The sequence below is a fragment of the Talpa europaea genome, assembly GCF_964194135.1.
Source record: "Talpa europaea genome assembly, chromosome: 7".
Taxonomy (NCBI): domain Eukaryota; kingdom Metazoa; phylum Chordata; class Mammalia; order Eulipotyphla; family Talpidae; genus Talpa; species Talpa europaea.
This window is the reverse complement of record NC_140074.1, coordinates 87,343,173-87,366,687: the sequence shown is the minus strand read 5'-3', so window position 1 is coordinate 87,366,687 and position 23,515 is coordinate 87,343,173. Positions and strand designations below refer to the sequence as shown.

At 55.4% G+C, this 23,515-nt stretch overlaps 1 protein-coding gene across 2 annotated transcripts; it reads left to right on the top strand.

Annotated features, from left to right (window-relative positions):
- Positions 1-1,874: 1,874 nt before the first annotated feature.
- Positions 1,875-20,908, top strand: CLUH (clustered mitochondria homolog; the record flags this gene model as incomplete). 2 transcript variants are annotated; one of them, XM_084236640.1, is made up of 26 exons in its annotated part: positions 1,875-1,974; positions 9,058-9,260; positions 10,037-10,208; positions 11,050-11,193; positions 11,366-11,490; positions 11,588-11,742; positions 11,824-11,949; positions 12,230-12,377; positions 12,600-12,692; positions 13,597-14,291; positions 14,947-15,170; positions 15,364-15,465; positions 15,601-15,701; positions 16,550-16,702; positions 16,792-16,854; positions 16,952-17,196; positions 17,460-17,544; positions 17,657-17,810; positions 17,890-18,029; positions 18,800-18,880; positions 18,962-19,087; positions 19,171-19,292; positions 19,570-19,663; positions 19,760-19,894; positions 19,979-20,052; positions 20,725-20,908. In XM_084236640.1, 26 exons carry the CDS (start codon positions 1,875-1,877, stop codon positions 20,906-20,908), a joined length of 4,044 nt encoding a protein of 1,347 aa, XP_084092766.1. The 2 variants fall into 2 exon arrangements, with proteins under 2 accessions (XP_084092766.1, XP_084092765.1); XM_084236639.1 differs by having other exon boundaries at positions 15,361-15,465.
- Between the last annotated feature and the right edge of the window lie 2,607 nt (positions 20,909-23,515).

Here is a 23,515-nt window from a genome sequence, read left to right as displayed (position 1 = left end):
GGTGAGGGGTGAGCAGATTCACCAGAGACAGAGTGGGGAGCAGAACAGGCAGAAGGACCCAAGTACACTGCTGAGGGGAGCAGTGGGCAAGACAGGAGAGGTCTGCTGCACCCTATGTGGGTTAGCTTAGGCCTTAGTAGTGATAGCTCGGAGACTTAACCCCTAGGCCACAAGGGAGGCCCCCTTCTTAACCTTTAAAGCCCACTTCAGAGTTGCCTCTCCCTGGAAATATTGGACACGACATTGCTGTGTGTACTTCACTTTATCCACTAGACAGAAACTTCGGGCAGGGACTGGGTCAGGTTCATCTCTGATTTTCCTGAGGCACTCAGCTCTTGCAAGTTGTGCTTGAAAGACTGAGTGAATCAGAGTTTACACTATCTAAAGTGCTTTGATGACTAATCTCATCCCAACTGCTAGGTGAGACTAGACAGAGGAGTGTTTTTATTTGTAAAGGGAAGCCCCTGAGGTTCTCTGAGGTGAAAGTCAAGGGATTTGCTCAATGTTACAAAATGAGACAAGTGGGATGAAGATCTCCAATTCAATCCCCCATTAGGTTTATGCATCTACCCTGACTGCCTGCCGTCCAACTACACCCAGTTAGCCGGATCTTGTTTTATTTCCAGGCTTCTTGTGCAATTGTCCAAACACCTTCCCCAGCCAGGCTCAGTCCCCTTTAACCTCCATACAACAGCCTAGACATTTTTCATCTCTTTTTCTCCTCTTAAGTGCTAAAAGCCTTTTAATAGCTCCCCTTCCTACCACCTGTACTCAGGAAGAGTCCACTTCCACTTTCCTTTGCCACTTTTACTTCAGAGGCCCTAACACCCAGCCCAGCCCAACTCTGCAGCTTCAGCTTCACATTTTTCATGAGATCCTGGCAAATGTCAGGACTATGCCTAACTGCTTCCAAATGGTTCCCCAGCCTGTGCCTTGAAGAACTCTGTCTGGATGGAGAAATTGAGCTCACTGGTTAAAACCTGGTAAAACGTCAGCTGAGCAGCATTCTCTGACCTTACTTCTCAGTCCCCAACAAGCACCAAAAACCTGAAAATGGAACTTCTGTTAAGTGTCCAGGCTGTGGATTTAGCATGGCCCAATTCTACTTGCTCTCTGTGTGACCTTCACGTCAGTTTTCTCCACTGTAAAATGGGTATACTATACCAGCCTGGAAGTGAAGGCACATCTGGTGGAGGCTGGAGGGGGGGGAGAGGATTGAGGCCATCGGTAGGGAGCAGGCCCACTCTGGTTCAGGACAAAGTTTGGTGGGTCCATTTCTGACACCTCATTCCCATTAGCCACTTGCCACCCCTAGGGATGCCCTCCACTCTCTCTTTAACAAACCCCACCCCCTTCGGCGGGAAGCTTGGTAAACCGGGCACTGAGGGTCACGCTAACACCGCAGATTAGAGACCGCGTGGTTATCTGGCAGATTTGCAATAGGAAGCAGAGGGCCATTGGGGGTGGGGACGGTAAGCAATGGCAGTCCTAGACGAGTCTCCACCCAAGGTCAAGGCGCCCGCCCGACCGGCAGCAAACGGCAAGGACGTCTCTCCGAAGCCCCGCCCCTCGAGGGGGCCCGAAATCTCTTTCTCTCCCGAGTCTGGCTACGTTCTCTTTAAGGCGTTCGGGAAAGTCACTCGGTTGGTGGATGGCCAAGGAGGCGCGGCGCATTTTGTCCCTGGCGGGCCTCCGTGGGCCGAGCCGGGCGCGAGGGCGGGGCAGGGGAGCGGCAGTGGGGTCAAAGGCTACAGCGCGCACCACGTGGGCCGGAGACTCCGTCCTTCCCGCAGCGGCCGCGGCGCGCAGGGCACTTGGGTTAGTGGCGCGGCGGGCGGCGCGGACAGCCGAGCCGGACGCCCGCTCCCGCCGCCATGGTCATCAAAACGGACGAGTTACCGGCGGCCGCCCCGGCCGACAGCGCCCGGGAGCCCAGCTCTCAGGCCGGTGGCAAAGGGCGGCCAGGCGCGGCCGGTGAGCGGGGCCGGGACCAGCGGGCAGCGGGGTGGGGAAGCTGGCCCGGGCCGAGTGGGCGGGCGGGTTCGGGGTTGCGCGGGGACCGCCGCGTTTCCTCCGCGCCGGGCCCGGTTGCATCTCGCCGAGCCCTCCACCGGGCCACCCCCGCCCTGAAGGTCACCTTCACTGTCGCCCCCGGTTGCGGCCCGGGCTTCGCACGTGGGGTCGCGGGGACGGCGGTGGCAGCGGGCAGCAGCTGTGGGCACACGCGCGCCAGGTCTAGGGGCACGTGCGCGCACACGGTTTCGGGGTGCGCGGTCGCCGCAGACGGATGGAATCGACGGCCCCACCCCCTCAGCGCCCGGCTAGGGGAGATCTCCCGACTGGGGTCCCTGACACTTGCTTCGTCAGTTACTCTACCGTGTCAGGGTCCCAGGTAGTTCCTGTGCACAAGTCTGCAGTCCTGAGAGTAAGGCTTAACTTGGGACTTCCCAGGTTTGGTCCGTGCGAAGAGTGGGAGTTGGGGTGTGTGTTGTGCGGGGGTTCTCTGTTTCACTCCCAGAGGGTACCTCAGATCTTCAGGCTCTGATCTCTCTGCTCTGCTGGGTGTTGGCCTAGTCCGCAGACCTAGGGGTCTGCCTTTGTATGAGGGCAAAGCCAAACTCCTTGGCAGGAGGAGGTGTTTGTGCTAGAACTTGATCATTAACCCGCCTTATTGCGAAAAGTGGGTCAGCCCAGAGTTGCTGTTTTAAGGCAAAGGTCATCAGTGTGGAGTCGGCTCCCCAGCTCTCCCCCATGGGGGCTGTGTGGCCGTGGCTTTAGGAGTGGCTGCAGCTTTTCTCCAGTGAGGGCTGTGTCTCCATTTTTCCTGGACTTCCTCTGTTCCCTCCATTCCTTCCATCACTTCTTATACTGCTGCCTTGGGACTGGAAGCCCCTTCCCAGCCCCTCAGTTGTCATCTCCAAATCTTAGGGGTGGTCCCTGCCTTGGGTGGTCATGAGAGTGCAGAACTACCCGTGTGTCCCACTTCACAACTCTCCATAACAGGAATGTGTCATCTTTATTTCCCTTCCCAATTTCTCCAGTGAGTCAGGACAGGAACAGCATTAGGCACGATCTCTGTGTTACCCATCACAATGGGGTTACCTTGCAGGGCATAAGTACTGTTGATTGCCCAGACAAGGCCAAGGTTTGGGCAGAAGGACAGATGCTGATGACTCCAGCCTGAATCAGTAATAGGGCCACCAGATAAGAGGAGGTCGGGGCTGACCAAATTCCTCTCCAGCAAAGAGACATAAGGAGATGAAGTGACTTGTCCAAGGTCACACAGTGATTTAGTTGTTGAGAGAGGAACATTTTAATTTCTAGCTAGGGGTCAAGTCTATTCCAGCCTGTCCCAAAGGAAGCTGGCAGGCATGTTGGTTTGGATCATATACTGAGAAGGTGGAGGCTGAGGGGAGTCTTTGGAGGATCTCTGAGGGTGTAAGTGAAACCCCCTCTTAGCTGTGTGCTGAGAGGCTATGTCTGGGTCAGCCGGGACCAGGCAAGGGCACAGCTGTTGATTTTGGGGAAACCGAGCACATTTGATTCCTGACTTCACTGGGAAATTAGGATAGGTAGCTAGGGCTTGAATTATAACCAGCCTGAACCTATTCAAAGGAGGGGGCCTTAATGGAGACTCCCAGCAGGCTCTCAACCATTCTGATCTCAGAACCCAGCTCTGGAAGGCTCTCTAGTCTATTTGAGGAAATGATCAAGGCCTTTTAGGGGGAGGGGAGAAAGCAAGGGTCAGTTACCTTCTTGAGAATAAAGTTGCTTTTAGGGATTAAGAGAACCGGCAGGTTTTTCAAGTTCAAGGTGGTGAGTTCCTTCTGCCTAGGGGAGGGTTCCTTGAGTTTGAGGCCCAGAGGGGAGGAGGACTGCAGCCTAGGGAGGAGCTTGGGGGCCTTAGAGGACTCCTCAACAGGATCCCGAAGGTTTCTCTTGGTAGGAAGAACAACTCAAGGAACATTGGACTATCCCTAGACCCTTCTGTCCTGGAGGGACAGGGAGGAGGCAAAGAGGTGCCCACCTCCTTGGGGTCTTCCATAGGCTGCCCACTTGCCCTAACTTCCTTCCCTTGAAGTCCTGGACTCTTGGGATGGGGTGTAGAACTTTTAGGACCTTATTTCCTGCTGGGGCCTCACCTGCTCAGAGACCTTGCCTGGGGCGGGGCCTGCCCTGGCACCTTCTACTGAATGCAGCACACAAAGGCCTCTCGTATGGTCCAAGTTTCTTTTTTAACGGCTTTTGCTGGCTATGGGCCTCCTATGCAATTTCTTTATTTTGGACTGGCCAATAAAGACTGGTGTATGTGCAGTGCTATTTGGGGAACCCATTTCCATTCTGTGGAGGACCACCTTTCCCCCTCCCTACAACCCAGATCCTCAGGGCTCCTGGCATATGCGAGGAGGCGCCAACAGAGGGGTGTAGAGACTTGGGGGCTCCTGTGACTGGAGACAGATCTGCCTCCTGGACTGAGACTTGAGGCCTGGAGGAGGAAGGGGATACTGTTTACCAATGGGTTCTGTAGCCTAGGGGAGTGGCACTTGGGCATGGGCTTGGGCATCTGATGAACCTGTTTTTTTCCTTGATCTGGCTTAGCTTCTGTGGCCCTGTGGCTGTGGGAAACTTGCTTACTAGCATTCTAGAGCTTCAGTTTCCTCAAGTGAGGTCAGCTGGATGGGTTGATCGAGGGACCTGCTTTTGGCTAGTCCTAGAATGAGCATTGACTGTGGTAACCAGAGTGGAGGTGGCCATGCATACTATCAGATCATAGCTAGGCTGCCCTGCCCCACCCCCTTTTCCAAAGAGCTAGGGTATGTTTGGGGAAGAGAATAGGATCAGAGGGCCTCTGCCTGGCCCTGGCCCTTCATTCCATCTGGTCATTGATGAGGACTGGAACTGTTGGTGGGGGCTATGGAGAGGCTGTTGGCCTTGCTGGGAAGGATGGGATTGGAGGGGAGGGGGGCTTGGAGTGAGCCTAGTTCCCTACCCCCACCTTGGTTAGTATGGATGCCAGAGCAGTCCTGACTGGGCCCTGGCAACAAGTCAGAGGCCCTGGGAAGGCGCCCTGGCGAGGCTGGGCATGTTTCTTTTGCACAGCTGAACGGCCTTCGGCCTCTTGCTGCCAGCTCTGTTTTCCCCAGGGGAGAGACTTGGTTTTCTCCTGGCAGCACAGGGGCTGCTGGGAAGGGAAGCTGGAGCCTGCCAGCTTCTTGGTGGAGCTGGAGGCCTGGGGCATGGATGCAGTTGTCCTCTGGGAGACTGGAGGCCCCTCCCCCACTTCTACCAGAACCAGTGACTCTCAGGAAGGGGAGAGCTGCCAGGTCACCTGCAGGGGGCAGCATGAGCCAGAGGCCCAAGTCAGCTACTTGACCCAGGAGGCAGGCGGGGTGCTCAGTGTCTGCGACTGGTGGACAGGGGTGGCTACCTCATGGCCTGGGCCCGGGTCTGCACCAGCTGTTGCCGGCTGCTGGCTGAAGCGGTTCTGCCCACTCCCCCTGGGGTTGGAGCAGAAGAGAGGACCCCCTTGCTGGGCTCTTCCTCTGCCAGCCAGTGCCCAGGGCCCTCTATCCTGAGGGGCCCAGGTACCCCAAACTCTGGGCTCTCCTGTCCCCTTAATGACTTCAGCAGCAGTGACCCCCATTTGGGGCAGTCTGGGGAGGTGGATCCAAGTGCCGGTAGTAGCTCCACCCGGGGTCCTGGAGTTACCGAGGCCTCCTGGCCCACAGCCGTCCTTCCGGCCGACCTTGAGCAGGATGCGAGACAGGGGGAGTGTGCCCTTCCTGGGGCCGCCCCAGCAGGCCTGGCCCCACTGAAACCCGAAGCCAACCGGAGCTCCAGCCCAGGGCCGACCAGCTGCATGGGGGTAAGGGTAGTGGCAGAGACCGGAACGAGGGACACTGGCAGTGCTAGGCCTGAGCCTGAGAGCCGGCAGCCACACTGCCATGGCAGTCCTGAGACTTCGGAGCCCAGGAGAGGACAGCAGCCAACTGCACCAGGTGGGCTGTAGGGGAGTGGGAGCCCCACTTGGCCTTAATCAAGTGGTAGGGAGCCTTTCAGCTTCCCTTGGAGGAAGCTAGAGAGGGAGTCGGAGAGGGTGGAGGGTAGATTGTCCTGGGGGGAATGGAGGCCCAGGAAACCTGGGAATTGGAGACCTGGGGCAGGAACCTATACAAAGTATCTTCTGGGCAGGCTCCCTGGCTTGGGTCAGGGAACTGTGATCACCTTCACTTTGTCTCTCATCCCTGCTCCTTGGACTCTCCTGGGAGTGCAGGCTGCTGGCCTGGGTCTGGGTCTCCGACTTCCCACCCTTGGGCTCTCTAACTGTAAAACTGCTGTTCTTTACTGGGTGGGAGCCCCTTCCTGCACCTCCTGTCATCTCCCTGACTTACCAGCTAGCTAAGTTTTCTCCAGGGTCCAGTGGGGGAAGCGCCTCCTCATATCTGCCATCCTTTTTGCTGTCTTTTGAAAGCTGACCTTCTCCTTGCCCTCCTGTCCAGACTGCTTTGCATAGAATTGGCCACATTGTCCCTTTGGGCCTGGTTGCTCATTTTGGGGGACTTTGGGTTGCCCTGACTTGGGCAGTGGGGTCTGGAAGGAGAGATCCTTGTATGTCCTGTGGTTCTCGTGAGTCTCACTTCAGCTCTGGAGAGGTGTGCGGGGCACGGGCACGGGCTTGGGCTTGACGACAATCATGGAAACTCCTGAGGTGGCCAGAACTGAGGGCGGTGAAGCAGTGAGCTGGTGTGGACCCTCCGTGGAGAAACCAGGGCCTTTCTTGACTCCTGCCCTGGGGCAAGGCTCTAAACTTTTGTGGGCCTCAGACATCCTTATTTGGACAAAGGTGGGGAGGACTGTATCTGAACTCCTGGCGATTATCACAAAGTTAAGAGGGACACAGGGAAGAGGGAGGAGTGACTTCTCTCCAAGTCCCCCTGGCATGTCCTTCTGTGCTGGGCTTATCTTTTGGCCCAAGGCCCCTGCTCCTTGTTTCTTGTGGCTCTGAAGAAATGCAGCCTCTCCCCATGCCTAACAACAGCTGGGTGTAGAAGCAATGCTGGGGTCTAGAGGGCTGGTCTGGTGAGTTGATCGGTCCAAGTCCAGCAAAGGGCCAGTTTGGTTGTCAGGCAGAAGCTGTGTGCCATATAGGCCTCTAGGCAGGCCTCTCTTTGCTGGTTTCTGTGAGGAGGTCCTCTGTTCCCTAAGGCAGGGAAGGGACTCTCCTTTGTCCCTCTTGGTGCCTGGACGAAATGGAAGGTTAGTTACCTGCCCCCCTTCTCTCCCCACAGCATATGAGTTGGGTACTGTTCACAAATACTGAACTCAACTACGTGTTTGCATAATTCATGAATTCAGTGCTTTTCTGTTGAGTGCAGGCAACACAGATGGAGGAACATAGGGTGCTGGCGAGCATGGCTGTCAGTGCAGCAGAACATGTCCTCCAGTAGGTGGTCATCCTGTCTCTGGGGGACAGTGGGGAGGTCATAGTTCTGTCAGGGGTCATTGGGCAGACTTTAAAGAGGACTTATTTCACCTAGACCTTGATGGCTGAATAGGAGTTTTCCTGATAGGATACCATGTGATAGAATGGTATGTGGGAACAGTATAAACAAGCACAGAGGAGGGGAGATGTGTGACCTGTCCTCAGACTTCCGAGTAGTTTGGTATAGCTAGGCCTTGACAGGAAGCTGGGCTTTAGGCTGTTGCCTCAGAGTGTTGGTCTGAGAAGTTCCTATCTTGTGAGCACTGGGAAATATTAGGAAGGGGTCTCCCTGGTGGCACAAAGAGGTGACCCACATGGCACAGCAGACCTCTCCTGTCTCACCCACTGCTCCCCTCAGCAGTGTATTTCAGCCAAACTGCCTGTTCTGTTCGCCACTCTGTTTCTGGTGAATCCTCTCACTCCCCCTCCCCCCGCAGCTCTGGCCTGTACCCCAGTTCTTTTTCTTCTTCTTCTTCTAGATTTATTTATTTATTTATACAAGCACTTGGTACAGTCAGAAGTGCGGGAGGGTGAGAGGATTCACCAGAGCGGGGAGCTGAACAGGCAGAAGGACAAAGCACACTGCTGAGGGGAGCAGTGGGTGCAGCAGGAAAGGTTTGCGCACCATGTGGGACCCTCGCCCGTAGCCGGGGGATCAAACCAGCGCTGCAGAGGCTGGGGGCAGCTTCGCAGCCCAGCGCTCAACCGCTGTGCCACCAGGGAGGCCCTGTACCCCAGTTCTTGTATAAACAAATAAAATCTTTTTAAAAAAGAAAATATTAGGAAGGTTTCAGGTGGTCCACTTGAGATAGGGGAAATGTCTTACGCCGGGGTTGTGGGAGCAGAGGCCAGGTTCTGTGAACAGTTTGGAGATTAGGTGGGGTGACAAGGAGTGAGGCAGCAGTCATAGAACAGAGGCTGGTTTGTAGAGGAAGATGAATTTGACCCCAGCGAGATGAATCTTTGGTAACGCCTAAGGAATGGTCACATATTGGAAAATTTGACTGAGCTGTGCCATGGGGGGGGGTCAAAGGGTGTTAAAACCATAGGGGAGGGGGAGGTAACAGTGAGGAGAGGCTGGGGCCGGGCCGAGGGACACCTACACCTTGGACCCCTGCAAGAGGGTGGAGCTGGAGAGAGAGGAACAGGAGAACTGATGTCTGTCAGGGATGAGGAGGAGGAGGAAGTGAGGAGCAGCAGGGTGCTGCTGAGTAGCCAGATGCCTTAAGGCCAGAGCAGATCTTTGGGTTTGGCCTTAGGGTGGTGTTGGTGACTTAAGAGGATAGTGGTTTGGGTGGTGTGCTCACATGGCAACCAGACAGTTAGACTGAGGAGTGGGTGGAAAGGAAGGGCCCGGGATGTTGAAGGGAAAGCGCAGTTGCCTGCAGTTGGCCAGGGATAAGGGAAATTTTGAACCCCGGTTGAGGTGGTACTGTGGTGTCCAAGGTAGAGCCTCAGGGGGACATGCAGATGCCATTCTGTAAGGCATGTGCCTACTGAGGTGGGTGAAGCGGAGAGCCCCACCTGAACCAGCTAGGTTTGTCTAACTCATCTCCTTTCTCGCCACCCCCCAGAGCTGCCATCAGTCATGCTACTTAATGGGGACTGCTCAGAGAGTCTGAAGAAGGAAGAGGGAGCAGCTGAGGTGCCCCGGGAAAATGGACTGGATGAGGCTGAGCCAGGGGAGGAGACCACTGGGCAGGAAGTCATTGTCATTCAGGATACCGGCTTTTCTGTGAAGATCCTGGCACCGGGTATTGAGCCCTTCTCCCTCCAGGTAAGATGGGGCAGGGATGGGGGAAAACCAAGTCTTGTGCTTGCTCATCCTGGCCCTGTGTTGTAAGGAGGAAAGCTGAAGGCCCTGAGCCTTGCCCAGGTCACTCACCAGGTGTGGTGGACAAGGAAGTCCAGGTTCACGTCATTGCCCCATTGCTAGGGACAGCTTCCAGCTGGGACTGCCAGCCCTGTTTGAGGAGAGGTGTGATAGCAGCTAGGTAGAGTGGGGTCCCATAACTTCCCAGCTTTCTGCTCTATGCCCTTAGTAAGTCAACTCTCTCTGGCCCTGGTTTTACCATCTGCCTGAGTGGAGGGTAGTATTGGAGGGTCTCCAAGAGCAGAGCCAACCCAGAAGAGACTCCAGCTGGGTACCTCATTGGGGAACCAAGTAGACCTGCTTATGTCCTTTGTGCTCACTGACCTGGACCCCAAAGTACCCCTTCTGGAAGGGGGAAGCTATTTGCCTGGGAACTTTGGCACTAGGCAAGAGAGGAGGCAAGTTACCTATTTTCTTTCCCCATTCTTATATGTCTCCCACTGCTGTGCAGGACTTGCTCTTGGTCTGCATAATAGTTTAGGCCTATGGGCAACAGTGCCAGACTCTGTCCCACAGACATGTATATACTCTGTGCACACAGACAGGTAGAGATGGGCATGCTATGTATGGGCAGGGCATTAATTCTAGGGACCCAGATTCTTTGGGCTGGAGAAAGCAATGTGTCCTTGCTCCTACCATATGGCTTCTCATCAGGGCAGTTGGGGCCTTCTTCCTGGCAGGTTTCCCCCCAGGAGATGGTACAGGAAATCCACCAGGTGCTCATGGATCGTGAGGACACTTGTCACCGCACCTGCTTCTCGCTGCACTTGGATGGCAACATGCTGGACCACTTCTCAGAGCTCCGCAGCGTGGAGGGGCTGCAGGAGGGCTCAGTGCTACGTGTAGTGGAAGGTTGGTCTGGAAGCTGGGCAGCCTGTGTGGGAGGGCACACAGGCAGGGCTGTGCCACACTCCCCCACCCTGGAGCACAGGTCTGCTTTTAGTCTTTTACCTGCACACCCTCCAAAGTCATGGGTTAACTATCAGAGTCATGATTTAAATAAACAACAACGTTATTCAGCAAGAGCTTGAAATCAGTCCAAATTCTGTAGAGATAAAAGCTAATCTTCTAAGGAAACTAAAATTTCATGACTCTCGGGTGGGGAGGTCAGACTTAGTATGGGGCCATGGGCTTTTGTGTGGGACTATGGAGAACATGCTCGGGTTCCACTAAATGTAGGGGGGAAAAATCTGCTAACCCAACTGTGCCCAAACTTACTTGATCACAGAACCCGTCCCTTACTTCAAAGACTCCTGTTAAAATTCTACAAAACAATATTGGGGGCAGTGTTGTAGATTGGGGTCCTGGGAATTCAGGCTGCCCCTGAGCAAGGGCTGCTCTGAAAGAGGACACAAGCTACAGGGCCAGCAGCTCTGCCAGCCTGCTTGCCTGTGAGACTTGTGAACAGAGTACAGGTGGTTTTTGAGTCTCCTTGAGGCCTGTGTACATTTTTAGAGGTGTTTGCCAACATTTGGCAAAAGGTTTTTTGCAAACAGGATGCTTTCAAAGCAGACAGATGTGTTTGTTGCACCTGGAACTCCAGTTTGTGTGTTTATTCTGGAATTTGTACATAGAAGCCTACAATTGAACATTAAGATCACCCATGGCAATGCCATGGCAAACTTCTCTATGCTGGGAAAGTTGTCTGGGGGTTCAGAACCCTGGTAACACAAACACCCTTCCCCCAACGCAGAGCCGTACACAGTGCGAGAGGCCCGAATCCACGTACGCCATGTCCGAGACCTGCTCAAGAGCTTGGACCCGTCAGATGCCTTCAATGGTGTTGACTGCAACTCCTTGTCTTTCCTGAGTGTCTTTACTGACGGTGACCTGGGAGGTACGGGAGGCACTGGGGCTGGGGGTTGGACAGAGGGCCTGGAGCAAGGAGATCAAGGGCTGGTGAAGGGGCTGAGGGCCAGCCCTTCCATCTGGTGGGGGCAGGGGACACACGCAGGGAGATGGTTGGCCCCCGAGAGTCTTGTGCTGACCACCCGCCTTTGGTCCCTCAGACAGCGGGAAGCGGAAGAAGGGCTTAGAGATGGACCCCATCGACTGCACACCACCCGAGTACATCCTTCCAGGGAGCCGGGAGCGGCCTTTATGTCCCCTGCAGCCTCAGAACCGTGACTGGAAGGTGGGACTTCTGGAGTAGAGCTGGGGAGTGGGTCTGGCAGGGTAGGGGGCTGCCACTTCAGGAGGCCTGGCCTGCTCATACTTGGCCATTTTTGCAGCCTCTGCAGTGCCTGAAAGTACTCACCATGAGTGGCTGGAATCCGCCTCCAGGGAACCGCAAGATGCACGGGGACCTCATGTACCTGTTTGTGATCACAGCTGAGGACCGGCAAGTCAGCATCACAGCTTCCACGAGGGGCTTCTACCTGAACCAGTAAGTTCCTGTGTGAGCCTGCTCCAGGGGCCAGAGGACAGGGCTTGGGACACCCTGTGCAGCCACTCCCTCTTCCTTCAGGTCCACAGCCTATCACTTCAACCCCAAGCCTGCCAGCCCCCGCTTCCTCAGCCATTCCCTGGTGGAGCTGCTCAACCAGATCAGCCCTACCTTCAAAAAAAACTTTGCTGTGCTGCAGAAGAAAAGGTAGTTAGTTCCTTTGCCCATATTTGTCCCTGCCTGGTCTCATCCCCTGGGGGTATGGGGTGAACTGGCCAGCCTGAATGCCAGTGCTTCTACCCTAAGAAACTGTGACCTCAGCCACCAGTGCCTAGGGTCTCTCTTGAGAGAGCTCTCTGCCAGGGCCGGAGACTCCTGTTTATTTCTGTTGGTTGGTGAGACACTGGAGCTGGTGGGGACCTTGAAGGAAAAGGGTTCCAGGGCAGGCCCCTGGACTCGGCAACTGGAATTCTCTCTCCTGACTCAGGGTCCAGCGCCACCCATTTGAGAGGATCGCCACCCCATTCCAGGTGTACAGCTGGACGGCTCCCCAAGCAGAGCATGCCATGGACTGTGTGCGTGCAGAGGATGCCTATACCTCGAGGCTGGGCTACGAGGAGCACATTCCTGGACAGGTGCCTGCGGCCTGGCCCTGCCCTCACTGGGCACCTTACTTCTGCTCCTTTGAGGGGGGGTGGCTGGGCCGGGTTCCCTGTGCCTCCCTGGAAGCTCTGTTTGTTTGTCTTGTTCACTTGGGAGTGTGGAGGACTGTCCATGAGGAGGTGGAAGAAAGGACTGCCCAGAGCAGGTTGTGAGGCTCAGGCTGAGCTGGTGTCTCCTCCTTTGTCCCTCTCCAGACCCGGGACTGGAATGAGGAGCTGCAGACGACGAGGGAGCTGCCCCGAAAGAACCTGCCTGAACGACTTCTTCGAGAAAGAGCCATATTCAAGGTCAGTCAGGGTGCCCATCAGGTATCTTGCTAGCCCCTCCCACCTCCCAAAGACTCTCCCAGTTCCTTTTTCTGCCCCTCTAAGACTCAGAGTCCATGGGACGGGGAGGGACCTGCCTCCAATGTGATGGGGACTGACAGTCTTCCACTCTCCACAAACTGCAGTGGGGCCCTTGTCTGGGCACACATGTCCTGCTATGATTAGTACTTTTTTTTTTTTTAAGATTTATTTTTATTTATTTATGCATACAAAAACCGGGGCAGATGCAGGGGCGGGGGTGGTGGTGAGAGAATTCACCAGAGACAGAGTGGGGAGTAGAACAGGTAGATCTACTGGAATACACTGCTGAGGGGGCAGCAGGCGAGACAGGAGAGGTCTGCTGTGCCATGTGGGTCAGCTCCCTGGCTGGGGATCGAACTCAGGCCATGGCAGTGATAGCACTGAAACTTAACCCCTACCCACCCAGGAGGCCCCTATCATTAGTACTTTTGCTGCAATGAGGAAAAAGTAGTGCATTCAAAATATGTGTTTAAGATACATCTTCTTATCACTTAGATATAATAGTAAAGTAAGATCTAAATGTCTTAGGTGCTAAGAAGTATAACGGGGGCTTTATAGACAGTATCTCCTGTAAAGGTCAGTACTGTTTTATAGACACGCAAGCTGGTTTGGAGGTCCAAGTTCACCTGGTATATAGTTGGTGGATCCCAAATCCACTCCAGTCTTATACGCCTTGTTAATCACTAAGCTCTGCTGAGTTTATAAGTTTTGAGTTTGTTTTTTGAGTTTCCTGCCCTTTTCCAAATGTGAGAAAACTGAGACTAGAATCCCTTGGCCCAGAGCAGTCTGCTTGCCTGGGTGAGCTTGGCAAGCCTCTCACCCTCCCAACCTCGGCCCCACCCAGGTGCACAGCGACTTCACGGCGGCAGCCACACGGGGCGCCATGGCTGTCATCGACGGCAACGTGATGGCCATCAACCCCAGCGAGGAGACCAGGATGCAGATGTTCATCTGGAACAACATCTTCTTCAGCTTGGGTTTTGATGTCCGTGACCACTATAAGGACTTTGGTGGGGACGTGGCGGCCTATGTAGCACCCACCAACGACCTGAATGGGGTGCGCACATACAACGCCGTGGACGTGGAGGGGCTGTACACCCTGGGCACGGTGGTGGTGGATTACCGTGGCTACCGCGTCACAGCACAGTCCATCATCCCTGGCATCCTGGAGCGGGACCAGGAACAGAGTGTCATTTATGGCTCCATTGACTTTGGCAAGACGGTGGTGACGCACCCACGGTACCTGGAGCTGCTAGAACGCACGAGCCGGCCCCTCAAGATCCTGCGGCACCGGGTGCTCAATGACCGTGATGAGGAGGTGGAGCTCTGCTCCTCTGTCGAGTGCAAGGGCATCATTGGCAACGATGGGCGCCACTACATCCTGGACCTGCTGCGCACCTTCCCCCCTGACCTCAACTTCCTGCCTGTGCCCGGGGAGACGCTGCCTGAGGAGTGCACCCGCGCCGGCTTCCCCCGCACCCACCGGCACAAGCTCTGCTGCCTGCGCCAGGAGCTGGTGGATGCCTTTGTGGAGCACAGGTGAGAAGCCGGCCTGCAGGAGGGGCCGGGCCCGCTGCACCCAGCCAGCCAGCCGCTCTGGGGCCTGATGCTTCTTTCCAAAGCAGGAGGCTTTGGAAAGAATAGCCAGCTCTGGCCACAGTCGTTATAGCTGCGGCCCCCGTCTGCCACACCTTCAACCATCTTCAAGCTTCCCAACACTATAAGAGCTTTATGTTGGTCACAGACTAGCTACATTGGTATTTTTGAATGTCCCGGTGCCAAGGGCTTGGAGGAGGGGCAGGGTGTTGCTATTGTTGGCATTTAGTGCTTAGGAATCAGCCACACAAATGACCCACACCACAAATATTTTTCCCTCTCAAAATGTCAGTGGGGTTCCTGTCTCTCTTGAGAGCCCTGACCTGCATGTTGAGCCAGTTCCTGTGCCCCTAGCTGTCCTCTTTCCACATGGGGAGATCTTGGTATTTGCTAGGACCTGCTGCCGCCTGCTGGAGTTGCCGGGGTGTGCACGCACAGGCTGACACTTGCACACCGGGCAGGGAGAGTCCCCGGCTTCACTGTGTCCTGCCCCGGTACGCCTGGAGCCTGGGACCTAGTCTGGTCTCCAGTCAACAGGAGGTGCCCAGCCAGTGAGACTTGCATATACCCTTTCCTGTCTGTTCCTCTGCCACTTTAGGTATCTCCTCTTCATGAAACTGGCAGCCTTGCAGCTGATGCAGCAGAAAGCCAGCAAAATAGAGAACCTCACCTCACTAGAAAATGGTGAATCTCCTTCCCTGGTGTCCAAGCCCGAGGATCCTGCAGGACCTGAGGCAGGAAATGAGGAGGAGGGTAGCAGTGCTAGTGGCCTAGCCAAAGTGAAGGAGCTGGCAGAGACCATCGCCTCGGACGATGGGACAGGTGGGGTTGCTGTGGATGCTGGGGTGCGGCAGTCCTGTCCTGGCAGCTGGTGCTTGCCTGGGGTGGCTCATGACCCAGCCCAGAAAGAGGCAGCCGCCGTTTCCAAGAGGGACCGGGGGGAGGCTGGGAGTAGACCAGCCCTACATAATGGTGGAGTTGGGCTGCCCCCCAGCCTGTCGTGTCTCCACAGCAGACCCCCGAAGCCGGGAGGTGATTCGTAATGCATGCAAAGCAGTGGGCTCCATCAGCAGCACGGCCTTTGACGTTCGCTTCAACCCTGACATCTTTTCTCCAGGCAAGTTTTGGGGCTGGGTGGGCAGAATACCGTGCACTTGTCTTGGGACCTTGCGGGCCCACCTGAGGGCCAGCATCTGTCTGCCGTCCCCACATCACTTGCGCTTGGTTCAGGCCTGTGCTCTTCCTCCTGCAGGGGTTCGCTTCCCTGAGTCCTGCCAGGAGGAAGTTCGGGACCAGAAGCAGCTGCTGAAAGATGCTGCTGCCTTCCTGCTCTCCTGCCAGATTCCTGGCTTGGTGAGGGAGGGGAAGCCAGGGAGGGGCGGGGTGAGCGGAGGGTGCTATTACAGGCCCTACTGCTTCATTATCTCCAACCCCAGAAGCTTACAGAACTTTAGCAGAAGTGATTTCCTTAGGCCTGCTGCCCTGCAAGGCAGGTGGGCAGAGTGCCCATCCCCAGTGTACAGCTGGGGCTGCTGACCCAGAGAGGCCAAGGAGGCATCAGGTGTTGGTTCTGCCCTGCCGTGCCTTCCATGTGGACTGACTGCTGGGTCTGGCGTGTGGCTGACAGGAGCAGAGGTCCAACAGAGGGCCTGGGGGGTCAGCTGGAATAAAGGGTATAAGAAGCCATGTCATCCTCACCCTCACAAACTTTGTAGCTAGGCCCCATAGATGGTGGGTGCACTTGTCCCTTCTAAGGGAGCCCTGTGGTCTGGTTATGTATTTGTCTCAATTTGAGCCAAGCCTGCTGTGTGGCTGCTCTGGTTCCCTGCCCGGACCTCCAAGGCTCAGCACAGGGGTGGGGCTGAATCACCTCTGCTCCTTCTTGTGTAGACAGAGGGGAGCCTGTGCTCTCTCATTTCATTATCGCGCTCCTTCCTTTCCCATTGGGTGCAGCTGGCAGTCACAGGGGTGACTGCTGTCCTGTTTTCCTTGGCTTGTGTAAAGGGTTGGGGACATGTTCTCAAGCCCTTGCTGCTGCTTTGTCCCCTTCTCTCTTCCTGACTGGAAGCTGGGGCTTTAGTCCACTCCTTTCCTCAGGGCTCCAGGAAAGCACAAGCTCCCCTGGGGAAGACCCAGGGCAGGAGGGGGCAGAGGGCCCAGGCTGGGGGTGCAGGAGAGGCCTGAGCTGCTGTAGCCCACAGGTGAAGGACTGCATAGACCATGCAGTGCTGCCGATGGACGGGGCCACGCTAGCTGAGGTGATGCGCCAGCGAGGCATCAACATGCGCTACCTGGGCAAGGTGCTGGACTTGGTGCTCCGGAGCCCGGCCCGTGACCAGCTGGACCACATCTACGTGAGTGGTGTCTGGGGTGGGCCGTGAGGCGGTGGGGCTGGGATAGAGACCAAGACCTGATCAAGGTTTTCCTCTTTGAATCTACGCAGAAAATTGGCATTGGAGAACTTATCACCCGCTCTGCCAAGCACATCTTCAAGACATACTTACAGGTACCAGCCTTCCTTCCCAGCCTGGGTGGTGTGGTTTTTAGGGAAGAACCCTGGGTTGGGCCCTGAGGCCCTATGACTGATACAAACAACCCTCCAGGGAGTGGAGCTCTCGGGCCTCTCGGCTGCCATCAGCCACTTCCTGAACTGCTTCCTGAGCTCCTACCCCAACCCTGTGGCCCACCTGCCTGCTGATGAGCTGGTATCTAAGAAGAGGAACAGAAGGAGGAGAAACCGGCCCCCAGGGGCAGCAGATAACACAGCCTGGGCCGTCATGACTCCCCAGGAGCTTTGGAAGAACATTTGCCAGGAGGCTAAGAACTACTTTGACTTCAGTCTCCAGTGGTGAGTGCAGCTGGGGTGCAGCAGGCTTAGGGGGCTGGACTCCCAGAAGGCATCTGATGATACTGGCCTGTAGTCACAGGGCAGTGGGACAGGGACGAAGAGGGAACTGGATGACCACTTGTATTCAGGAGTGGGGATGAGGGTTAGAGTCCTGGCTCGAGGGAGAGAGCGACTGGGAGGGGCTTTCAGGTAAGGAGGCAGCATGGAGAGGGGGCTGAGGCAGGTGCTGGGCAGCTCAGGCCCACCTGCCACTTCACCCCTAGTGAGAGTGTGGACCAGGCTGTGGAGACCTACGGCCTACAGAAGATAACGCTGCTGCGGGAGATCTCCCTGAAGACCGGCATACAGGTGGGCCCGTCTCCCCAGGGCTCAGGTCCATGGGGAGGAGTGAAAAGTCAGGGGTGCTGACCATTTGAGTCTGGGGCTGAGGCCGCCTGTGGCTGTTGGACTGTGTCCCCAGATCCTGCTGAAGGAATACAGCTTCGACAGCCGCCACAAACCTGCATTCACCGAGGAGGATGTGCTCAACATCTTCCCCGTGGTCAAGCACGTTAACCCCAAGGCCTCGGATGCCTTCCACTTCTTCCAGAGCGGACAGGCCAAAGTACAGCAGGGTGCGTGGCCAGGTGGGGCTGGTGGGAGGGGGGTCCCCTGGCCGGCCCTGACCTTGCCACCCTTGGGGGTGCCCTGCAGGCTTCCTGAAGGAGGGCTGCGAGCTCATCAATGAGGCCCTGAACCTGTTTAACAACGTGTACGGAGCCATGCACGTGGAGATCTGCGCCTGCTTGCGCCTCCTTGCTCGTCTCCACTACATTATGGGTGACTACGCCGAGGTGGGCCTTGAGCACCCTCCGGGCTGTCAGCAGAGGCCCTGGGGCCTGGCCTGGCATTGGGGGATGGCAATTGAGGGAGCTGGGGCTGTGTTCTCACCCTCTACAACAGCAGGAAATAACAGTCCAGGACTGCAGAATTGGACCCCCTATCAGAAGGGCTTAGAATACTGCTCACCTCAGGGTCTCAGGGGAGAAGCAGGCAGAGACCAGGGAGACCCTTGGGAGAGCTTGAGAACCTGGTGTGCCATGGATACCGTTGAAGTGATGGCAGGGCATCCCTTCACAAGGACATCGGGAGGTGTAGATTCTGAGACTTAGTTCCCACTTGCCAGTGCCTTGTGGAAGCTGCTAGCAGTGTCTCTGCTATTGTCTTTAACCACTATGAGCCTCGTGGTAATCACCTGGCTGGTCAGTCCCTGGGACTTTGAGAAGTTTTCATGGCGCAGGTGAACTACAGGCGCCCCACTCCCTAACCCCCTCTTGTTTTCCTTTCTCTCTGTATGTGTTTAAATTATCATTACCTCACTTTTAAATTTATAGGTAATGTACTTACATAGATTTTGTTAAGTGGAAGAAGGCTTAAGATGAGTTTTTTCCCAAGGTGAAACCATCTCAAAGCATAGACATAGACCTTGTAGTCGCAACAGCTAAATTCTGACCCCTTTCCAGCTGTGCACAGTGAAAATAGAAAATACAGCTAGAGCTGCTGTGGGGGCAGCAGACTTGGTGTGGGGGGACCCACCTGGAATGACAGCTTCCCCCTCTCCCAGGCCTTGAGTAACCAACAGAAGGCAGTGCTGATGAGCGAGCGAGTGATGGGCATCGAGCACCCCAATACCATCCAGGAATACGTGAGTAGTTATCAGGAGTAGGGGCTGCACAGGGCTGCGGGGCCTGTGGCCCCCCCCAGCCTGATGCAGCTGCCTCCACAGATGCACCTGGCCCTGTACTGCTTCGCCAGTAGCCAGCTGTCCACGGCACTGAGCCTGCTGTACCGCGCCCGCTACCTCACACTGCTCGTGTTCGGGGAAGACCACCCTGAGATGGCACTGCTGGACGTGAGTGCTGTGCGGGGGACAGTGGGACTAGCCTCACCCCGTGGCAGTGGGAGCTGACCAGGGACCCTCTCTATTGTCCCCAGAATAACATCGGGCTGGTGCTGCATGGAGTAATGGAGTATGACCTGTCACTGCGCTTCCTAGAGAATGCGCTGGCCGTCAGCACCAAATATCACGGGCCCAAGTCCCTCAAGGTGGCCCTCAGGTGAGGCTGTGCTGGGGAGGAGAGAAGCTCAGCCCCAATACAGGGTCCTGGGAAGCACTTGGATTCAGGGCGGGCGTGGGATCCAGTGTTCTGTCTTCATCTGACGCCTGCGGGAATTCCTCTCAACTTCCATCTCCCCTGTGAGTCCTGGACTTGTTTCTCACTGGGAAGATTCTAGAGCGGGGTCTAGAGTAGTCTCCACACCCCCTGTTAAGACCCCATTACCTCAGCCTCACTCATGTCCCTCCTTTGCCATGCGCGCCACTCTTCCTTACAGCCACCACCTTGTTGCCCGGGTCTATGAGAGCAAAGCTGAGTTCCGGTCAGCTCTGCAGCATGAGAAGGAAGGCTACACCATCTACAAGACCCAGGTGGGCTGCAGCAGAAGCTGAGGGGGTGGAACTGGGCCTGTGGGCCTCAGGTAGTCCTGATCCCTTCGTCCCTGTGCCACCTCTCAAATCCTGTAGCTGGGCGAGGACCACGAGAAGACGAAGGAGAGCTCTGAGTACCTCAAGTGCCTGACACAGCAGGCCGTGGCCCTGCAGCGCACCATGAATGAGATCTACCGCAACGGCTCCAGTGCCAACATCCCACCTCTCAAGGTATGTCCCAGGTGGAGCTGACTGGGTCCCACACCCCAGCCTCCTGGTACCTGCTCACTGACTCATCTTCCCTGCCCCCCTCAGTTCACAGCCCCCAGCATGGCCAGTGTCTTAGAACAGCTCAATGTCATCAACGGCATCCTCTTCATTCCTCTCAGGTGAGACCCGCTCTACCTGTATTTTACCCCACCTGTGATGCAAAGTTTCTTGTGAATCCTTCCAGAAATACTTGATGAGGAATCAAGCAAATGTATAATCCGCCCCCTCCTTTTTTCCGCAAAATTGCAGCAAACCATGCGCGTGGGTGTTATTTTTCTTCATTGAACATGTCTTGATCTTTCCAGATCACTATATATGAAAAGCGGCTTCATTCTTTGGCTTCGTACTGTTGTAGTGTAGGGGTGTGCCTAAGCCCCTGCCCTCAGGGGTTTTAGTGTGGCACTTACAAAGTGCTGCCTTCGTGATCGCCTTGCTCCTGCCCCCTACCCGTGTGGGACATGGGTTTGTCAGCCACTATACTGTGGCGGTGCCCACTGTGAACCAGCCCTGCGCCGCTCCGTTTTCTGTGTCTGGGGTCTTCTGTAGGAGCAACCACAGTGCAACCGGTTTGAACTAGGTGTGAAGACTGAGTGGGAGCAAGGCTGTGTCAGTTCTGACTTTTTAGCACTTCACGGGCCTTTCTGCTTTGGAGAGGGAAGCACTTGTTCAATGCACGTCTCTCTGATGAAAGCACAGGCCCTGTCTTGTCACAAGTGTAAGCAGAGCTAGTGCGGTGACAGAGGGCCCAGCCCACACTGACGCCTATCCTTTATGCCCATTCTTCTCCACAGCCAAAAAGACTTGGAGAATCTGAAAGCTGAGGTGGCGCGGCGGCACCAGCTCCAGGAGGCCAGCAAAAACAAGGAGAAGGCCGAGGAGCCCATGGCTACTGAGCCTGAGACAGCGAGGGCCCCGGAGGACGCAGATTCCTTGCCCGGGGCGGCCAAGGACCCTTCCCTGAGCTTGCAGGGGTAAAGGAGAGACAGATGGACAGTCAGCTGCCCCGATACCCAGTGATCCAGACTCCAGGAGAAGGGGGCATGCCCTGCAGATCGGGAGAGGAAACAAGTCCCCTTCCTCCAAGTTTCCAACCCCAACCCCACCCCCAACATCCTCCTGGGACCCTGACCTGGCCTGACTGCCCCCCGCCCCCAAGAAGTTTTTGCACTGGTTCAATGAATATATGATGCAGAGGCCTAATTGAAGACACGTGAATGGAGTATGTGGGCACCAGTTCCCAACTGAGGGGCAGATGCCCCTCTCAGACCCCCCCATCCTCAAGCAGGTGTGTGCGTGTGTCCTGCCCGTGCGTATCTTGATCCGTCCTTCCTACCTTGTACATAGCCCAAGCCAGTTCTGAGTGGATGGTGTGCAGATGAGATTTCTCAGGTCATTTGTATGTTCGACATTATGGCTGCCGCTTTTGCTGCCACTACCCTTGGGCTCAACTTGGCTTAAAGTCTAGGTTTTAAGCCAAAAAAAGAGGGGAGTGTTCCTGCGTCCTGGGATGGAGAGCCAAAGCTCCATGGTATGGCTGGAGGTTGGGGTGCACTTTAGCTCTGTGACAAGAGGAGAGCTGCAGCTGCTTCACTAATCCTTGTTAGGCCTGACTGCAGCTGGGGAGGAGGGGGGATGGGGTGGGCCATGTTGCCAGCCCCTGCCCGACTGCCCACCCTTGGGCCCCAGCAGGATGTACTTGCCTCACCACTCCCTGCACCCCAGCTGGGCATAGCCTTTGGGGGGCTGTGGTCTGAATGTATCCTCCCTGTTTGAACCTGAGCTGCCTAACGCACAGTGGGGGTGGGGTATGTGAGGAGCTAGGGGAACCGGGGCTGTTTCATGGATTCTGGGGGGAAATTACCAGACATAGGAGTGATTGTCACTTTTCTGTGGAGCCCAGCTCCCCACCTGGACCTTGCCACACAAGCACTTCTACAGAGTATCTCGGCGGGGGCGGGGGGGGGGGGCTGTGGGGGGAGGGAGACACATTGAAGGTGGTGGCCCCCACAGGCCGCCTGCTCCCTCTCCCCCTGCCTGTGCTGCTTCTCTGTGCCTGCTGTTGGAGCCCTAATGGGGGTGTGTGTGGGGGGGAGATTACAACACCCTTGTGAGCAGTAAGGGGATTGTTCACAGAACGGGGCCTCTGCTTGGGGGCTTTGCGGGGAGCTGCTTATGGGTATGGTCTGTCCAAGCACCTTGTTTCAAAGGGAGTGGGGCGTGAGCTAGCAAGTGAAGCATCCCCACAGCTGATCAAGAACTTTTTCTTGTTTTTAAACCATCACGTCTTCATTTCACATTGGAATAAAGTGAGTTTTTGAAACCTGCTGTCCCAGTCTCTCCTGTGTGTTCTGTACCAGTCTCATTTGATTGTGAGGGGAGAGTATGGTTGCTAGTAAGAGTTTAGAACACATGAATGAATGTGTATTAAATTAGTTTAAATTCAAGTTTAACCCTATCTAATATTTGAATAGAGAAAGGGGGTGAGGTTACAGGTAACCAGGTAAGGTTCACCAGTTGCTCGTTACTATACTGTGGCTGTACCCACTGTGAACCAGCCCTGCACTGCTGTGTTCTGTGTCGGGGGGTCTTCTGTAGGAGCAGCCACAGTGCAGCTGGTGTGGCTTATTCACCTCTAGAGTTTCAGCTACCAAATCAAATAAAGCATGCGTAATCAGGATGCTCGTCGAGAACAGGTGGCTTTCCTCAGGTGGGAAGTGAACTACCCTCCATTAAGTAAGCAAATCCACTGATTAAAAAACACTGACGGGCCTCCCTGGTGGTGCAGGAAAGACGGTGCTGTTAAACGATCACCAGCCAGTATGGCATGACTTTGATTTATGGCCAAGCAGCTAACCCACATGGTGCAGCAGACCTCTCCTGTCTCACTCCTCTCCCACTGCTCCCCTCAGCAGTGTATTTCAGTAAATCCGCCTGTTCTACTCCCCATTTTGTCTGGTAAATCCTCTCACAACCCCCCCCCCACCTTTGGCCTGCACCCCAGCTCTTGTATGCACAAATAAATCTTAAATATATTATGTGTGTGTGTGCGCACACATACACACACTGAGATACAGACCATTCAGGGCAGTTACCCTGAGAAGAGTTTCATAAGAACGACTATCAACCTTGAGTTGCAAGCATGCATTCCTAGTGTCCACTCCTAATGGTCACACCACAGAGGAATTAGCGCGATAGGTGCTAGAGAGGAACTCAGGCATGGAACAACTGTTCCTGCAATACTAAAAATTTGTTTACACTTACACTTACTACTATTGCACTTTAATTTTTTTTAATGCATACAAGAACTGGGGTGTAGGCCAGAGATATGGGGTAGGTGTGGGAGCAGATTCACCAGAGCGGGAACAGAACAGACAGATCTACTGAAGTATACTGCTGAGGGGAGCAATGGGTGAGACCGATGTCTGCTGCGCCATGTGGGTTAGAAACCAGATCAGGGGAAGAGCAAGTGCCTGGTCACCAGCTCACCCTTTCATTAGTTTCAGCCTTTGGCCTATGACCTAACCTCAAGTGGGTCTTGTTCTGTTCATGTAAACACTAATATTCACCAACATGGGCTATGTG